Source organism: Alosa alosa, chromosome 8, assembly GCF_017589495.1.
Source record: "Alosa alosa isolate M-15738 ecotype Scorff River chromosome 8, AALO_Geno_1.1, whole genome shotgun sequence".
NCBI classification, from domain to species: domain Eukaryota; kingdom Metazoa; phylum Chordata; class Actinopteri; order Clupeiformes; family Clupeidae; genus Alosa; species Alosa alosa.
Window position 1 is genome coordinate 31,420,889 of NC_063196.1, and position 17,382 is coordinate 31,438,270.

The 17,382-nt window shown below is 45.2% G+C and overlaps 1 protein-coding gene across 12 annotated transcripts in view; it reads right to left on the reverse strand.

The window, feature by feature from the left end:
• The window catches only part of LOC125298918 (filamin-A-interacting protein 1-like), a 33,156-nt gene that overhangs the window by 4,903 nt on the left and 10,871 nt on the right, over positions 1-17,382 (reverse strand). For 5 of the 12 annotated variants that reach the window (XM_048249855.1, XM_048249852.1, XM_048249850.1 and 2 more), the window contains exons 2-5: positions 11,487-11,794; positions 9,798-9,971; positions 9,290-9,468; positions 42-2,949 (exon numbers count right to left, since the gene is read on the reverse strand). In XM_048249855.1, the coding sequence (XP_048105812.1) occupies positions 42-2,949; positions 9,290-9,468; positions 9,798-9,971; positions 11,487-11,780 (3,555 nt within the window). In that variant the 5' untranslated portion in view covers positions 11,781-11,794. Of the gene's footprint in view, positions 1-41; positions 2,950-4,186; positions 7,521-9,289; positions 9,469-9,797; positions 9,972-11,486; positions 11,795-11,905; positions 12,030-17,382 lie in introns of those variants that run through there. The other 7 variants (XM_048249857.1, XM_048249856.1, XM_048249853.1 and 4 more) reach the window with 4 other exon arrangements.

The window sequence follows — 17,382 nt, forward strand, 5'->3', positions numbered from 1 at the left end:
AAACTATTTGAAATAATAAAGGGCAATTTTGTGTCACTCACCACCGACTGTGTTGGTCTGGCAGGAGAGGAGGTTACGGGGCTGATGGTAATATTTAAGGGCAGTTTTGTGTCACTCACCACCGACTGTGTTGGTCTGGCAGGAGAGGAGGTAACAGGGGTGATGGTAATGCTGCTGGTGACTTTGCTAGCTGTGGCCTTCCCAGGTGTGGTGGTGGCAGCGTTTTGACGTGGTGATCTCAGAACGGTGCCCATCGCAGCCTCCTTGCTCTCCGCAGCCATGCTGAGGGGCCGAATGGTCATCATGGGACTACTGCCACTGCTGCTGCCGCTGCTGCCACTGTCCTGGGGCCTCTTGAACTGCGGCCCTAAGTGAATGTGGATTTTGTTGTCTTCTGTGGTGATGATGTTTGTGTTGGAATTGCACTTTCTGATTGTTGAAGAAGCTGACTGCTTCTCGGGGGTGACCTTGTAAACCGTCCGACCGCCTGTCACATCTCGAGGCTCTTGTGACGCCACCCCTATGGCCTCTGCCAGCGGAGAGGTGCTGACTGTGATGATGGACACAGGAGAGAGGGGCTTGTTTGAATCTGTGCCCTTCCCAGCCTCGGGGCCCTTGGCTCTGGAGATGGTGGTGATGGTGACTGGGGACTTGGCTCGTTCTGGTCCACAAGCTCCCTCTCCAGTCTTCATTCTTGGCATGACCGTGGTTGGCTTGGGCACGATGGTGATGCGTGGTTTCTGGAGGCCCAGCGTTGGGATGATGGTGGTGCTGGAGAAGAAGTCTTCGGCTCGGGGGCTAGTGATCTCCAGCGTGGCCGTGCTGTTTTGGTGATTGGGCGTGACGCGTATGTGCAGTGGCTGCCCAGGCTTTTGGGACATGGTGATTGGCTCAGGTGTGGTCTCGCCGTTGACCTGGGGCACAGTCCTCTCAGGGGTCGTCTGGGCGACCGTGATGGGCTCCTTCTTCTTCATCCAGGGGATCCAAGATTTCCTCATGTTGAGCTCGGCTGCTGCGGGAGGGTAGCGCTCGAGGACCGCAGGCTTCTTGAGACCCCTCTGCCTCAGGTTACTCATGATGTGGTTCTCCTCCAGCACGGACTTCCTGATGAACACGGCGGGGTTCTCCTCCTCCATCAGCCCGCCGGCAGCCACATCCGTCTGCACCGCGGTGGAGGTCACCGGCACGTCCACAATTCTCTTCCCGTTCATGCTGGGCCGTGTAACGCGGCTGTAGCACTTGGTGACCTCCAGCTCCTTAGTGAGGTTCGACACCTCCTCACTCATGCTCCTCTTCCTGGCCTCCTCCTCCATCAGCCTCTGCTGGAGGATGGCGTAGTCCACCTGCAGCTGGGAGAGCTGGTCCTCTTTGTTCATGAGCTCGTGGATCTTCTCCTTCAAGGCCTGGACGTCTGCTTGCAGGTCGCGGGTCTTAGCCTCCTCCATCTTGCAGCGCATCCTCAGCTCCGTCTCTTGACTGACCATCTCTCCCTTCTCTATGGCCTTATTGCGGGCGATTTGGCTTCTCATCTCGTCCAGCTGCCGAGAGAGAGCGTTGGCCTTGTCCTGTTCGGTCCTGAACTTCTTCTCGAGCAGTTCATACTCATCCTCAGTCTTCATCAGATCCCCTTCCACCACCTCGAGCTGTTTAAGGCGTTTTTTTAACCGTTCAATCTCCAGAGTCAACTCTTTGACTTTGTTGTCCTCCTCAGAGATTCTCAGTTTGTCTACACCGGCCATGCTTCTGGAAGATTCTCTGCCGGCCTCTTCAAACCCACTCATTCTTTTCTTCATCTGATTCACTTTAGAGGCGAGATCCTTGCACATTTCCTCTTCTCTCGCAAGCTTAGTCTGCAAATCCTCCTTCTCTTTGGTGAGCGTGCTCACTTTAAACTCCATCTCTGACTTTAACTTCAGAAGCTTTTTGCTCTCTTCAATCAGCTTTTCTGTAACCTCCATGACTTTGCTTTGTTCTGTCTTAAACATCTTACTTAAATCGTCACTTTTCTGCTCCTCTTGTTTGATTCTTTCAGACATGTTTTTCCTCTCATCAACAAGTATTACTGTAAATGACTTCAGCTTTGACAGGTCTTCTTTCAAACTCACCTCAGCCTTTTCAAACTTGGACTCTGAGTTCTCAAGCTCTTTCACGCGACTTTTCACAGTCTCCAGCTCACTGGCTAAGTCTTTGGCCAAGTTTTTCTCCCGCTCTAGATTGGTGTGGAGCTGTGCACAGTCTGCTTTGCTCTTGTTAAAAGCCACCTCCAGTCTCTCCAGCTCCACCATCCTCTTTTGGAGCTTCTCCACCTCCAGCCTGAGCTCCTTGCTGTAGCTCTCTTCGTCCTGAAGCTTTTTCTTCAGCTCCTTGCACTGCATCTCCGTCTTGGTGATCTCCTCGTCCTTGCCTTCCATCTCCAGGACCTTCTTGCGAAGGTTCTCCAGTTCGGCCATGAGGCTCGAGTTGCCGCACTCCCCGCGGCTGATTCTCTCCCGCAGCTCCTGGAGGTCAGCCTCGGACTTCTGCAGCGCGCCATTGCTCTCCTCCAGCTCCTCGATGCGGCGCGACAGGGTGGCCAGCTTCAGGCGCAGCTGGCGGCTCTCCGACTCGTGGTAGCTCAGCTTGGACGTCATCTCCTCATGCTCCTGGGTGACCTTGGTGGTTCTGTTCTCCAGCTCCGCCTCGAGCTGCAGGACCTTTTGCTGGCCCTCCTTGGACTGACTGCTGACCGTCTCCAGCTGCTGATCCCGCTCCTGCAGCTTCTTAGTCAGGTCCTGGACCTTGTGGCTCTGCAGGTCAATCTGCTCAATGTGGAGCTGCCTCTCGTCAACGAGCATGAGGGCAAAAGACTTCAGCTTCACCAGCTCCTGGCGGACTTTCTCCAGGCGCTTGATATGCTCCTTTTCTTTTCGAAGCTGGTAGCTTTTCTCCTGTTCCAGAAGCCTCTTCAGTCTACCATGAGAACAGACATATGGGGACGGTGAGGGAGACAAACAGAGACAGGGGGAAGGGGAGGGCAGTGGAAGAAAAATTATATTTTGAAGTAATGATCATACATCATTGATATTGTAGCATATTCAGAAAACAAACAGAAATCTTCTGTTTTCCTAGAATTCAGCATTAATTTTCATAGAATTCTGCTACATTTTTAGCAGAAAATTATTTGCATCCATTTTTTCTTAAATCATGTATAAAGCATTGTGTCAAAGCTGATCAGAAGAAAACTCTTTTGTTGTTGTAAGTATCAATCAGCATTGATTCTCTTCACACATCACAAAACACCTTTCAACCTATCACACATTTGAGATGTCCTCGAGGAACCTTTATGTACAGAAGATTAGATTAACCATTCATTGACAGAGTGAGTGCATCACAACAGTGACTAATGATCAGATTAAGAGCCTTAGTCCATTTGGCCCTGTGGGCAGGCTAACCATGAAGCAGGCAAGCAGAACAAATGGAAAAGGCATGATAGAAAGGAACAAAGGAAGAAGGGGGGTGAGATTAGCAAAGCCTGGAGCCTTGTGTGATTGCCCCTGACAGAAGTTGCTGCAGCTCTCACGCTTGCACAGAAAAACACAGGGCATCATGCATAAGCAAGGGACATGGCACAGTCAACATTACAAAAGTGCCCGGGTAGATGTTTAACCAGCCTAAGCCAGCCTAGTTTCGCTGAGAGGCTGGCAGACTAGTTCCACACCCTGAGAAAATTCACTAAGCTTGAAAATAAAGAAGAAGAAAACAACTTCTCTCACCATTTAAGAGAAACAACACAAATAAACAAACTTAATAAGCATCAACATACTTAATAAGCATCAACATACTTAATAAGCATAAACAAACTTAATAAGCATCAACATACTTAATAAGCATCAACATACTTAATAAGCATAAACATACTTAATAAGCATCAACATACTTAATAAGCATCAACATACTTAATAAGCATAAACATACTTAATAAGCATCAACATACTTAATAAGCATAAACATACTTAATAAGCATCAACATACTTCTGCATAAGAACAAAATGCATTTATAGATTGTAGCTTCAAATATTACATTTGATACATGTGCATTTTCAGATTTTAAAGATTTGATATTGCTTGCTGAAATGTATCTAGCATCTTCATGCCAGAAGTTTCCTATTAATTCTCAGTCCTCAATATCTCCTGAACTCTAACTTACCCTTAAGGCTGGGAGCAGTGCAGGTAGATCCATGCATGGAATGTTTTGAAGCTGTGAGAGAGTTGAAGCAGCGCTCCTGAGGGTTGGATCAAGGACCCCCCCGTCCCAAGGAAATTAGCCATCACATTCCAAACATGTCATCAACGAGCGATGAATGGTGAAAGTTGCGTAAAGCGGCATCTCACCACTCAGCACTAGCCGGTGATGTCATCCCTCCTATACAAGGCACGGGATCGTGCTGTCCGTGTTTGGACCACAGAGAAGGGGAGGGGCTATGGCTGAGGGGAAGGGTTTTCATGTGGCTGTTATCCCCTTTCTGACTTTCTGTGAACTCCTGCTTTAGAGGGTGTGTGTGGGGGGGGGGGGGCAGATTCCCCCACTGACAGAAACCAAGGATGTTGTTTCAGGAACCAGGCAATAGGGTCCATGTCAGCTTGAAAACAAAATGACAACATTTCCCTTTCCCCTTTAATTTTGCACAAACTTTCATCTCGCATGACCCAATTGTTTTTTTTTTTCTTCTATTTGCAACCTATGGTGTTCCCATGGAAACAGGGCAACAATGCAAGAGCAAATGTTCTCTTCCAAAGGGAGACAATAGCCTACCTTGCTCTCTAAAAAGCCCCTCTGCCAGGCACGACAGACTGAGGTAAAGGTTTTGTTGGAAGTAAACCCATCCTTAACAAATAAATAGCAGTCAAATGATGGTAAAGTACACTACATTACTAGACTGGAAGAGCACAAAATAACCAAATCACTATCTTGGGAAGGAAATAGAAAAATGAGACAGATCTCCTCCTATGTTCATGTCACGCTGGCCATGAGGAGGGCAGCTGAGGGTGGGGATTCATGTGTAGGTGAAAAGCCGGGGGACGTCCAGACGGCTCTCACACGTCTCTGTGAATGGCAGTGGTAATGGCATTAGCACCTGCGGAGAAGACGGCCAGGAGAGACCAGTAAAACTCCAAATGCCACGCAGATGAGGTCAGCACATGTTTGAGTCACCATCTGCGTCACGAGGCGCAAGATGACCTTCAGGCAATCTGGAGCGCTGGCTGACCACCACCTCCCAGCAAACCCTTCGCAGATGGACAAAAGAAATGTAACCCTTGGTCTCTATTTTAGGCTTGGCGCTGACAAACCATCCATGATAAACTGCAGCAAAATATGAAGGTTTATGATAAGAAGGTGAAGGTTTGTCCACTGAACTGGACACAGACTGATGATTACACCATGCACATTGCCACCATGGACTAAAGTTAATAAATGATTTAAGGAAACTGACATAATGTGCCTTTGTAGCACGGAAGAAAACACATGTTTGCAAAAAACACCAGATGAAAAAAGGATCTTTTATTATTAAATTACTCAGTTTACTCTGATTTCAACAGCTCAGTTCACTTCATTCACCTTTCCAAATTGATTTGATTGATTTCCAAGTTGAGTATACTGATATGGTGTGGATTTTCAAGAAATTGTTTGCAAAGAAGATAGTAACAGCTACTGCTGCTTTGTTGACCATAATATAATGTTTTCAAAATAATTTTGATGCCACATAACCTCATAACATCACAAACAGCACTGCCATTGTCTGAGTGGCCTTCTGTAGTAGATTACCGACCTAGCAACTTTCTAGTTTCAGGTAGGAAACTGTCCCCCCTCCCATCCCCCCTCAAAATGCAAAAGCTACAGGAATTCAGAGATATTTTTCTACAGACTGCTTTCAGTGCATCCCCTCTATATTATATCGGCGTTATGTTCATATTTTGTTGCAAAAGACACATATTTAGTTTGTTTATTATTGTGCTTCTCAACCAGAGGGGGACCCCGAGAGCCAATCTTGTTAAGGGTGCCTTTAACATATACCGGTAGGTTGAGTTTGACCTAAAGCTGAAGGCTCCGTCATAAAGCAAATGCGAGTAGAAAGAGAGAGCGGCAATGAGGTGCCAGTAGCACGGAGTACAACTGTGCAAGCAAACAGAGCCTCTCATTGTCATGGTAGCGGTCCTGCTGTTCCGAAGGCTGACAGTCTCGCACAGGTGCTCTGGGCCCCTATGACATCACCTGGAGTGAATCCCGAGTATGAGGCCCCTGCCTGGGAGTTTGCCTTCACACCGTCTGGGAAGTCCTAATCAAGGATACCCAGGTGTGACAGATGACAGGGTCAAAATTGAAAATAACCAGGAGACATTAGTTCATCTTCCTTACCAAACCTAGTGCTGCTCTTCCTATTATGGGCATTTGAAAATACATACATGAATGATGAGCTCATGGTAAGAATGATGATCACTTGGCAGCTTCTTGGACTTTTTAAAAAAATTAGATGAACAAACCAAGCAAATCCCAAGACCACTTACAGCACTACAACACTCGTAGCAGCGTACATCATTCTGTCAAAGCAGCTTATCAGACCCAACTGTCCATGGAGGCATGAGGCCCCTCTGTCCTTTGAGAGTCAACTTTGCGTGCTACCTTATCAGCCCTATCCTAAGATCTAAGCCACGCTCTGGCGAAGATGGCATCCTCGCCACCATGCACTGCTGAGGCAGGGCCCGATAGCGATCACCTGCTGTGGGGTCTTATCTGGTGGGCACGGGTGATGCCATCGCCTCTGCCTTGACTTGCCTGCTTGGGAGAGGAGACCCTGGCCACCCTAGCCATGTCTCCGCCATGAAGCCTTACTGCAGCTTCGAAGTTCGAACACACTCATTGTTTTCTTCATCTGATTCACTTTAGAGGCAAGACTCTTGCACATTTTCTCATCACTTGCAAGCTTTAGTCTGCAAATCCTCTTTTGTGAGTGTATTCACCTTTACTGGATTGACTAATTGTGGCATGAGATGGACTTTTCTGTAGTCAATCATTAACGAGCATGGCACGGTCCATCAGGGAGATGTTTCACTGCTATGAAGCGAGACCCTGTGTCCAGCATGACTGCCCCACCCCCAAGAACACATCAGTCATGTGATGCTGTCCCATCGCTCCATGTTCCCCCACCAGGCTATGTTATGATGGCCCTGTGTGCTATTTTTCATTGCAATCCTCTATTCATCCTACTTCAGAGAGAAGCTCCTCCACACCCCCTTCGTGCAGAGCCTTCGTGGGGCCCCTCTCCACACGTCCTCCATGTTCCCCCATGATCTCAGCCGTTGCTTGGGTATCACACACACACAATGTCAGCACTCTTTGAAGCCCACTTTGCCGCCATTTTTCCCATGTGGCCTTTGTGTGTGGCCGCTTTTGTGCGCGATAGCGACTGCAGTACTGCTCCGTGGGTACAGAGAGCCACTGTGGCATGACCCGACTGAGATCTGTTGTGTGGGATTGTTATGATGTCCTTCAAACAGAGCCCCCATCCCAGCAGCCCACCCCTCACTTCTGCCTACACACACACACACACACACACACACGCGCACACACACACACACGCACACACACACACACATACACACACAGATTTTGTAATGTGGCACACATGTCCATTCAACAAGTCCATATACAGTCCTATCCAGATTTATTGGCGTACAAAAATCTTTGAAAATTCCACTTTTCTTTTTTGTATATATTACATTACATTACATTTAGCAGACACTTCTTGACCAAAGTGACTTACATATGTCAGCTATATTACAAGGGATCACATTGTTCCCGGAGCAACTTGGGGTTAAGTGCCTTGCTCAAGGGCACAACGGTGGAAGCTGGGAATTGAACCAACAACTTTCAGGCTACTGCACGCTAGCCCAGCTCCTTAACCACTACACTACCACCGCCATATGTATATCCCCAATATATATCCAGCTTGGACCCACAATAAAAACAAAAACTATGCTTGAACATTCAATTTGGTTCTACTTCCTCTGCATTACAATAACATATGGAATGTTAAAACGGAAGCCTTGTGGGGCCAACTATGATGCTGATAATGGAACTCTCTTGAAAGGGTCTATAGACCCTTTCAACAAGGTAAACAAAAACAATGCTTGAATGTTCTATTTGGGCCCCAATCTACTTCCTCTGCATTAAGATAACATATGGAATGTTAAAAAGGAAGTCTTGTGGGGCCAACTATGATGCTGATAATGGAACTCTCTTGAAAGGGTCCATAGATTGTGTATCTAAGTAGATATATGCAACATATTTGAATAGCGCTGTCCCCAATATATATCCAAAGATTACTATTTCAGGGCTACAGACTTTGGTAGGATCTCAGGGTTACCATGTCTCCAAATCCACCATAAGACATTACCTCCATGCCAACAAACTGTCGGGAAGTTGTGCCAGCAAGAACCAATTCAGGTTTTTTCATCACAAGCAAAAGTACTTTTAGATTGCCAGACACCACTGGAACTTCAACTAGAACAGGGTGTGGTCAGCCAAAGCAAAAACTGAGCTCTTTCTTTCCAAATGCTAACTGTAAATTTGGCATAGAAATAAAGATGGCTACCACACACATTAATTATAGTGTAGGATCTGTGACTCTGTGGGGCTGTTTCTCCACCAAATGCCCTGGCAGTATTGTTTGCATACATGGGACCAGGAATTACCAGGTGATTTTATCTAAGAACCTAGCTATCTCTGCCCAAAAGCTAAAACTCGATTGGATCCACCAACAGGACACAGTCCAAGGCGCACAAAGAATACATTCAAAAATGATTAAATAAGCACAAAATGTTGCTATTGCGATCCCTGACATTAGTCCAATTGAAAACCTCTGGTTGAACATCAAAAATCTGAGGTTTTTCAGTTTTAAAAACACATAACAAGAGATGAAGAGATGAGAAGAGAAGCTGGCATAAGAGGAATGGAGAAAATGAGATTTTGCAGAAAACATTTGGTGGGAATTCATAAGGAATTCATACTTTTTTCTTAATTTGCTTTGCAATAACAGTATGTGATGTGAAACAGTGGAGTGTTCAGTAGCATTTTTCACTCATATTAAATAAAGGTACCAATAATTCTGAAAAGTGCTGCAGATACATACAAACACACACACACATACATAACGCTCATACAGTACATGCAGATACAACACGCTCATACAACACATACACACGTTTCCAAACACGTACAGCTCACACACACACACAAATCTGCAGTACACACCTCTCCCTCTCCTGCTCCAGGAGGTTGGTGAAGTCGTCGCTCTTGTTGATGAAGTCGGTGTGCTTGCGCTTCTCGCTGTCCAGGTCGTTGACCGTTCGTCTGTGGCACTTCTCCGCCAGCAGCAGCTGCTCCAGCATGCGGCGGTACGTCTCCCTCTGCTTGCTCTCTAGCCGGTCCAGCTGAGGGGAGGACGAGAGACACTCACTCTCAACTCACATGGCTGCAGGACACAACACCATCATCACCAGGGTCATTGTGAGTTCCCAAGGACAGCACGACACACTAACTAAATATGTGGCTTCTTCACAGTGTATGCTACTGTGAATAAAAAAAGGCATAATACAGTTGCACCATAATGAAAAATCAGACGATTGGTGGAGATTTTGAAGGTTTCCATAACTATATGAATGAATATGATTTCTGCAAACTCAAACTTTCAATTTTGTAATGGTATCTTTCAGAGTAAAGAGCCACATGAAAGAAGCCTCTCCCTTTGTTGTTCCCTCACCTCAGCCATGGGCACTTCGTAGACGTCGTCTGCGGGAGTCTTGCTGTTGGTCATCAGGGCGTCCCTCTGGAGCGCCTGTAGAGGTTTCGCGGGTGCGGCCGAGCCGTAGTGGGCCTCCAGCACCTCTGGTCGCGTTCGCTCGGACTTCATCATCTGGATGATGTCCTCCCTCGCCTTAGAGCAGAACACATCCAGCAGAGAGGTTTCATTTAAATGTTAATGGCTTATCCAGTATACACTTCAACATCCAACCACTTTCTCTCAAAATTACCATATGGGAAGCCTTAACATAGAAACTGATGTGTCTGAAGCAGAGACTTTCTAATGCATGGGGCTAGTTTGTAACACCAATATGGCCGTTGTCTACACATATCCCACCCCTTCCTCGCCAAAATGTCGACATGTGTATACATTGAGCCAATCATGTGGTGTGAACTCGACGCTGGAGCATGGTTGGTGTCGTGAAGCCTTGCGCACGCGCATTTCTGCCGAATAGGATGCCCGATGAGTACCCAAAAAGCGTTGCAATATGGCCGCCGAGTGGAGGGATTTGCCTAAAAGGACTTTGTCTGAAGCCACTGAAATACCAGATAGATATGAAACTCCCACTGCTCCAATAAGGGGTACTGAGCAGAACAAACATATTTTGCTGCATAACTGGACATAACTACTAGTTCTTATTTATTACAGACTGGATTTATTACTACAGGGTTAGACTGGAGAGTGTTCTGCCAAGGCCAAATGCCATATGTCGGAATGTTAAGGAGGAGTGAAAAATGATGGGTTGCTGCTCCACAATTCCATGAACCCCATGCAATACCCCTTCGCTAAATGTCTTGACTATCAAGGGTCGGGGGTGCTATCGGGGGTTTTCGCGTAACCCTGCTGACAAACAAACAGATTGATGAACTGCACTGAAAACATAATCTCTGGTGGAAGTAATAACCTGAGTCTTTGTAGGGTTAAATCTGTAAAGCAGCTGTTATTCCATTAGAGGGAGCTCTACTCACAATGTCCACAGCATTCCTGAAAAGTGTGACACTGTGAATGATGTTACTATATTCATCATGAATCACATAAGACCTCCTAAACGAGACAGCTATATTTAGAGATACACAGTACCAATTCCAGAGTGCTTTACTGACAGCACTAACATCCTCCTATGAGCACTGGGCCTATGTAATTTGTGAATCATTAACATTCTAAACACTGGTCAAAATCAAGCCCATGGCGTATTTAGCCTTTAGACATCTGGTTTAGCCTCATTTCAGGTCCCCCATGAGGTGAGCATGAGTAGGGAGTGGAGCGACTCCCAGGAATAGCTGAGGTATCTACATGTAATCAGATCATACCACCTGGCTGTAACAGACTGTGAGCTCTAAGGGGATGATTTGCCTGTTATAGTGGAACTTTGAGGCTGTAGGGACAACCTACTAGTGCTTTTTAGTTACCAGAAAACAACAACCACCATTAAAAAACATGGTTTGAGAAAACAACGAGTGTGTCCTTTAATATTTGATTAATTAATGTTGATACACACCACGAGTCTGACCTTTAACCTTTGATTAATGAATGTTGATACACACCACGAGTCTGACCTTTAACCTTTGATTAATGAATGTTGATACACACCACGAGTCTGACCTTTTAACTTTTGATTAATGAATGTTGATACACACCACCTCTCACCTGCACCTCGCCCTCCATCACTCCCAGTAGTCGGACCAGGTCCTCCTTAGAGAGGTCCGCCAGTGCAACCTTCCTCTTACCACCGCTGCTGCCCCTCTCGGGGCCTTTCTGTGTTCGTTTGGCCGTCCCGGGGACAGCTCTGTCCTCTTTGATCTCGTTCACGTTTCTCTTTGTGGGTTCCGGCGCGTTTCCTTTCCCGCCATCCTCATCTTTCTGGAAGGCTTTGCGAGCCGGCTGTGCGATCTCGAGTTGACCCCTGTCAGGGATCTCCATGGCGCTACTCCGTGACCTCATGTTTCACCTCAATTCTGAAGAGAGCACCAGAAACAAAACAAACAAACAAAACAAACAAACAAACAAAAGTTAAAAAATAAATTAAAAATGGATCAACACTTCCACGGTGCAGGACTGATCTTTACCAATGTGGTAGATAATACAGACATCACTGACAATAGAGAAGAGTTTCTTCACAGCATAGGAGAGAACATGTTGTTGTTATAGGCCACTGCAATATGAGTCTCTCCACCAAGCTTGCCAAGGTGTGTTCAGTTGCAAGAGTGAGTCATCAGCTCAGTGGTCAAGACTGCATTATGACTTAGTCATTGGCCAACTCCGAACAACATAAATGTGTAACATGAGAAAACTGAGGATGGCTCGCCATCATCAGTTCAACTCTGGTGGCCAACTAGGGCTTTGTGTAAACACTGGGAGTGTGGATTCGCCCCAATGATTAAGAAATTGTGTTCTCCCCTGTGTGTTTTTAACTGCTGGCAACGTTTACAGCTAAAGGCCAAGGGCAAAGGTCTTACTAAAAGAGGCTAATTACGTATATTCTCTTCGTTCACTCTCATGGCATCCAGTTGTAGGCTATATTCCCATATTTACAAAACTATTGAATAGGCTATAACCATGGTCTACAACTAGCAAATGCTTCTAACATTACTTTAACAGGGGTCCCTAACACTTTAGTTGTAATCCCGCTCTAAGAATTGTTGAGGTATAGGGGGATGTGGTCAATCACATAGGGTGATAATTTAAGCTTTAAGACCGAATTGTTCCAGTAGGAGCAACATCAGGCTAACACAGATGTTTCCTAAGTGCCCAGCTCGCCTAGTTGAGGGTAACAAAACAAACCTCTGCCAGTTCTCTCTCCTTCCTCCCAAACAACCCAAATATTTATCCTGCATGCATGTGTCTGTGGCGGGGGAGCTGAGCAAGTCATTAGCTCAGCCATTTCCTTCGAACGCAGCTGTCAGTTAGGTAAAGCTCCGCTCACACACAGATGCTTCCATATGATCTCTTTTGCGAGACACACGCCAGAGTTAATACCGCTGCGAGTCTATAACAGGCTTGCCGTGATTTGCGAGGGGGATTTCCCCCCAGAGAGAGATGTGGTGCGCAGCCAGCCGAGAGGCCACTCCGACAGAGATGAAGTAGGGCTGCTCACAGTCTCAGCCGTTAGTTTCAGCTATGACTTCAGGAGGTTTAATCAATAGCAGGGATAGCATCTCCGCCGTTCCTCCCTTGTGATAGCATACACACTCAACCTGTCACCCTGACTCATTCACTGTGCAATTCTGGAGCAATTCCCAAACTAACATCGCTTTTTTGGTAATTTTGTGTTTTTCTAGTTCTAATGAACATATTGGTGTGTGCTGTGATTAGATATGTGACATAACTCTTCCGTTGACATCTGGGGCCAGATGACTCTCTAGAGATGGAGACCTGAGCAGCAAGTGCATTGGGTAGACTGAGTACAGTTGAGACACTTTTTGCCCACACAAAATCAAACAAAAAATAGATACTGAAAAGAAGTGATTTTCCACACAATATTCCACATGCCATTTCCTTAGCTTGTAGACTAAAATATTATAAATCAATAATACCACAATTAGCTCAAAAACATAAGGTGCATTTTTTGTCTTGACTGTGTCTCAACTGTAGGCCTACCCTATAGACTATAGAGTACAGTTGAGACACCTACCTGAAACAGTTGAGACACCCATCTTTAATGATGTATAGTTAACTAACCGTTAGTTGGAAAGTTGAATAAATAAAAACATAGCAATTGGAAAGTGTTTGTAGTTCAAATTCATTCATTTCATTTAAATTAGCGTTGGTTAAAAGGAATACATCATGAACAAAATGTGACACAGGAACAGATAGCGAACAGTAGCCTACAAATGGAATGTTCAAGTAGCCTAACACAATCCAATGTGTGTCTCAATTGTCCCCCGCTGACCACCTCACACATTTCTCTAGATTTTGCAACGACCTTACATGGCACAATGCCATAAAATATGCCAGTTTTTAGGACACAGAATAATGTTTGTAATGATACCAGTTACGTTTAACAGTAACATAAGTGTAATGAGCTATTTATTGTCGAAGGTGCATGGTGAAGTGAAATTCTTACTTTGGAAAAAAAACACTTGCCGATATCCTTGGATGGGAGATACTTGTGTCGTTCAAATTGTCCATGATCAAAGAGGGCACTAATATGCATGTGCATAGCAAAAATCACAACTTGGGCTTGCTGTGCAAGCAAGATATTTAAGGTGTCTCAACTGTACACATGTCTCAACTGTACTCAGTCTACCCTAACACCCTGCCCTCCCTTCCTCTAAATGGCAAATACAAACAAGATGTTAAGGTGATGTTACATGGCAGGGGCGGAGCTTGAGGGGGTGCGGGAGGTGCGGCACGCCCCCGGCCCGGGACCCGCAGGGCCCGGTGCGAGGGCGCCCCTCCCCCACCTCCGGGTAAGGTGGGACGGGCCTCTCCCACAGCACAAGGCCGGAGGAGCTAAGATCATGCAAACGGTTTCTTTTCAATCATTTTCAGCAGAGTGGGACGTATTAGGCTTATAGGTTGCCCCAGTCAGGACGAGTTATGACTCACGGTTGCTGAAAAGTTTTGAAATTTACTTTGATGATTTAGTAGGTGTAAAATATTGAATAAAATGTTCTGCTGTATGACTGGCTTTATTTTAACTCTCATATTGAACTTTACGACGTGCACATTTACAAAATTGGATCAACGATATTGTCTCCTACAGGCGTCAATGAGAGAACACTTACACTTACATGATTTTGGTACTTTTTGGTACTTTTTGGTACTTTTTGGCAAAGTATCCACATTTGTCTACTACAAGTGGCAACCATTTAAATCTCTTCAACTATATTACAGAATTTGTGAGATTATGACAAGTACAGTGTGTAGGCCTACTACTGGGGTAGATTGTAACACCTATTGGGGTAGATTGTAATAGGTAAAAAAAAAACAATGGAATTCCATTTGATATACTGATTTATTGCATAAACAGGGTACACAGGGTGTGAAAATAGATTCACCAACATATTGTATACCATACAATCCGTTCTTCACATAGAGAATGGAGATCATATTAACGTTTTAAACTAAATATAAAAACCACAACGTTTATACTTTTGTGTGTGTATGTATTTGTGTCTCTCATGGAAAGAGAGAGAGGGCTGAACAGTCACACATACAAAGATGAAATTAAACAGACATTAAATGGGTCTACTAGCCCCATTCCACAGGTTGTAACATATTCAAAAAATGTGTTACAACCTACCCCACCACTGTCATCCATTGTTTAGCTAGCTGTATTAGCATGGTGCTTTGACATTAGCAAGAGAGAGCTACACCATTCTTTACTAGAGAAACTATAGTTTGACCTGATGTAACTCATACAACTGTATCTACAATGGTAAAAGCACTAGAAAAAAATAAATCTAAAAAAAAAAAGTTACTTTCTTACCTCAGATGATCGTTAAGGAAGTCTGAGGAGTCAGAAACTGTCACATGGCTCATATCTTATCCCTGATTGGTGGAATTGGTGATGTTACAACTCCCCCCATGTTACAACCATACCCGGTCTCCCCGAAGTCTTTGTGACAACACGCCATGATACATTTGATACATTTGATAATGTTTGATCGTTAACGTTGTTTTGGTATGAAGCATCTTTTAGGCTACGTAGCCTAATGAATGCGCTCTAGAAAGTGAAAGTAGCCTAACCTAGGCCTATGCGCTCTGTGTCTGAGTCTTGTGCACGTCCGCAATTGATTACGTTCCTCAAATGGAGAACACATCAATCTCATGGTATTTTTTGCCCTAAAATGCATGAAACATGCAAGTTCAAAATCCCGCCGGTACGTTCCATCTCCGTTTCATATTTTTGCCTAGACTAGCCTGAATTGAACGAACTCAACTGACAACGGGTATACTGATTCGGTCATTGAGACTACAGAATTCAGACTACAGAATACAGTACAACAAACGTTCTGTCTTTCTGAAGTTTATTTTTGTATTCCGGGGTACAGTAGCCTAATTGCCTAATGTCTTGACAATAGTTTTTCTTACCGGCTTGCTGTTTAAACTGACTGCGCCGCTCTGAACTTTCCTGCCAGGTTTATGACGTAAACCTGGCATTGCCTAAACTCATCGTGTGAGAAATCAGATTATCTGTCAATATTGGGCTTTGAAAGTAAGGAATATTTGCTCAGAAATAGTAGGCCTAGGCTACATTTTGTAACATTTATAGAGAAACCGAGGGGAAGTTAAATTAGAACTCGTTGGAAATTGAAAACACATACAAAAAAGATTCGGGGCTTTTAAAAAGAGATTCGGGGCTTGAGCCCCCGAAGCCACCCCCTCTCTCCGCCAATGCAACCACCCAGCAGTAACTTCTGCATTCAGTGAGATTTGCACCGCCCTAATTTTATTTTTGACTCTTCCCGTCACCATTGCAACATCTGAGCGTTCATTCTCCAAGTTAAAGACCATTAAAAACCACTTGAGGAGCACAGTGGGACAGGAGAGACTGAGTGGACTTGCCATGTTGTCCATAGAGAACTAGAGAGCAAAGAAAATGGACATAGGCCTACACAGCGCATCGTGGACGAGTTCGCGGAGCGCAAGGCTCGTCGTATGCCCTTCAAATAGTGCTGCGAATTATTGTTGTTTTATTATTAGGGGTCATGTAGCCTAATGTTTTTGTTGTTCTCTTGGTTACACTTCATGTACGTTCGATGGACTTCAAAATAACACAGTTGCTCTCCGTGGCGCTGACGCTTGTAAGACCCGCTGTTGCGGGCATGTGTATCCTATGTTGTAAAATTATGTTATGATGAGTTTAATAAAGGGCCCGGTCATGTGCCCCGCCCCCGGCCCGGCTCTGACTTGTTCTGACTGATACATGGGGCAACTTTTAGGCACATAGTCATGTCCAAAAGCCCTAAAATGATATGATGCTATTGATTAACTGACCTCACTGCAAAGTCTTTGCGGTGGTAGTGTAGTGGTTAAGGAGCTGGGCTAGCGTGCAGTAGCCTGAAAGTTGTGGGTTCAATTCTCGGCTTCCACCGTTGTGCCCTTGAGCAAGGCATTTAACCCCAAGTTGCTCTGGGGACAATGTGATCCCTTGTAATATGACATATGTAAGTCACTTTGATAAAGAAGTGTCTGCTAAATGTAATGTAATGTAACATATAATTAATTCTACTGTGCTCTCTGGCTGAAGAGTGGGAAGCCGTGGCCTACTGGTTAACACTTCGGACCTGTAACTGGAGGGTTGCCGGTTCAAACCCCGACCAGTAGGCACGAAGTCACGAAGGCTGAAGTGCCCTTGAGCAAGGCACCTAACCCCTCACTGCTCCCCGAGCGCCGATGTTGATGCAGGCAGCTCACTGCGCCGGGATTAGTGTGTGCTTCACCACACTGTGTGTACATTGTGTGCTGTGTGTGTTTCACTAATTCATGGACTGGGATAAATGCAGAGACCAAATTTCCCTCACAGGATCAAAAGATAGATAGAAAAGAAAAGATAGAAAAAGAGTGGATTCTGCAAATTATAAGATACCACTCCAAC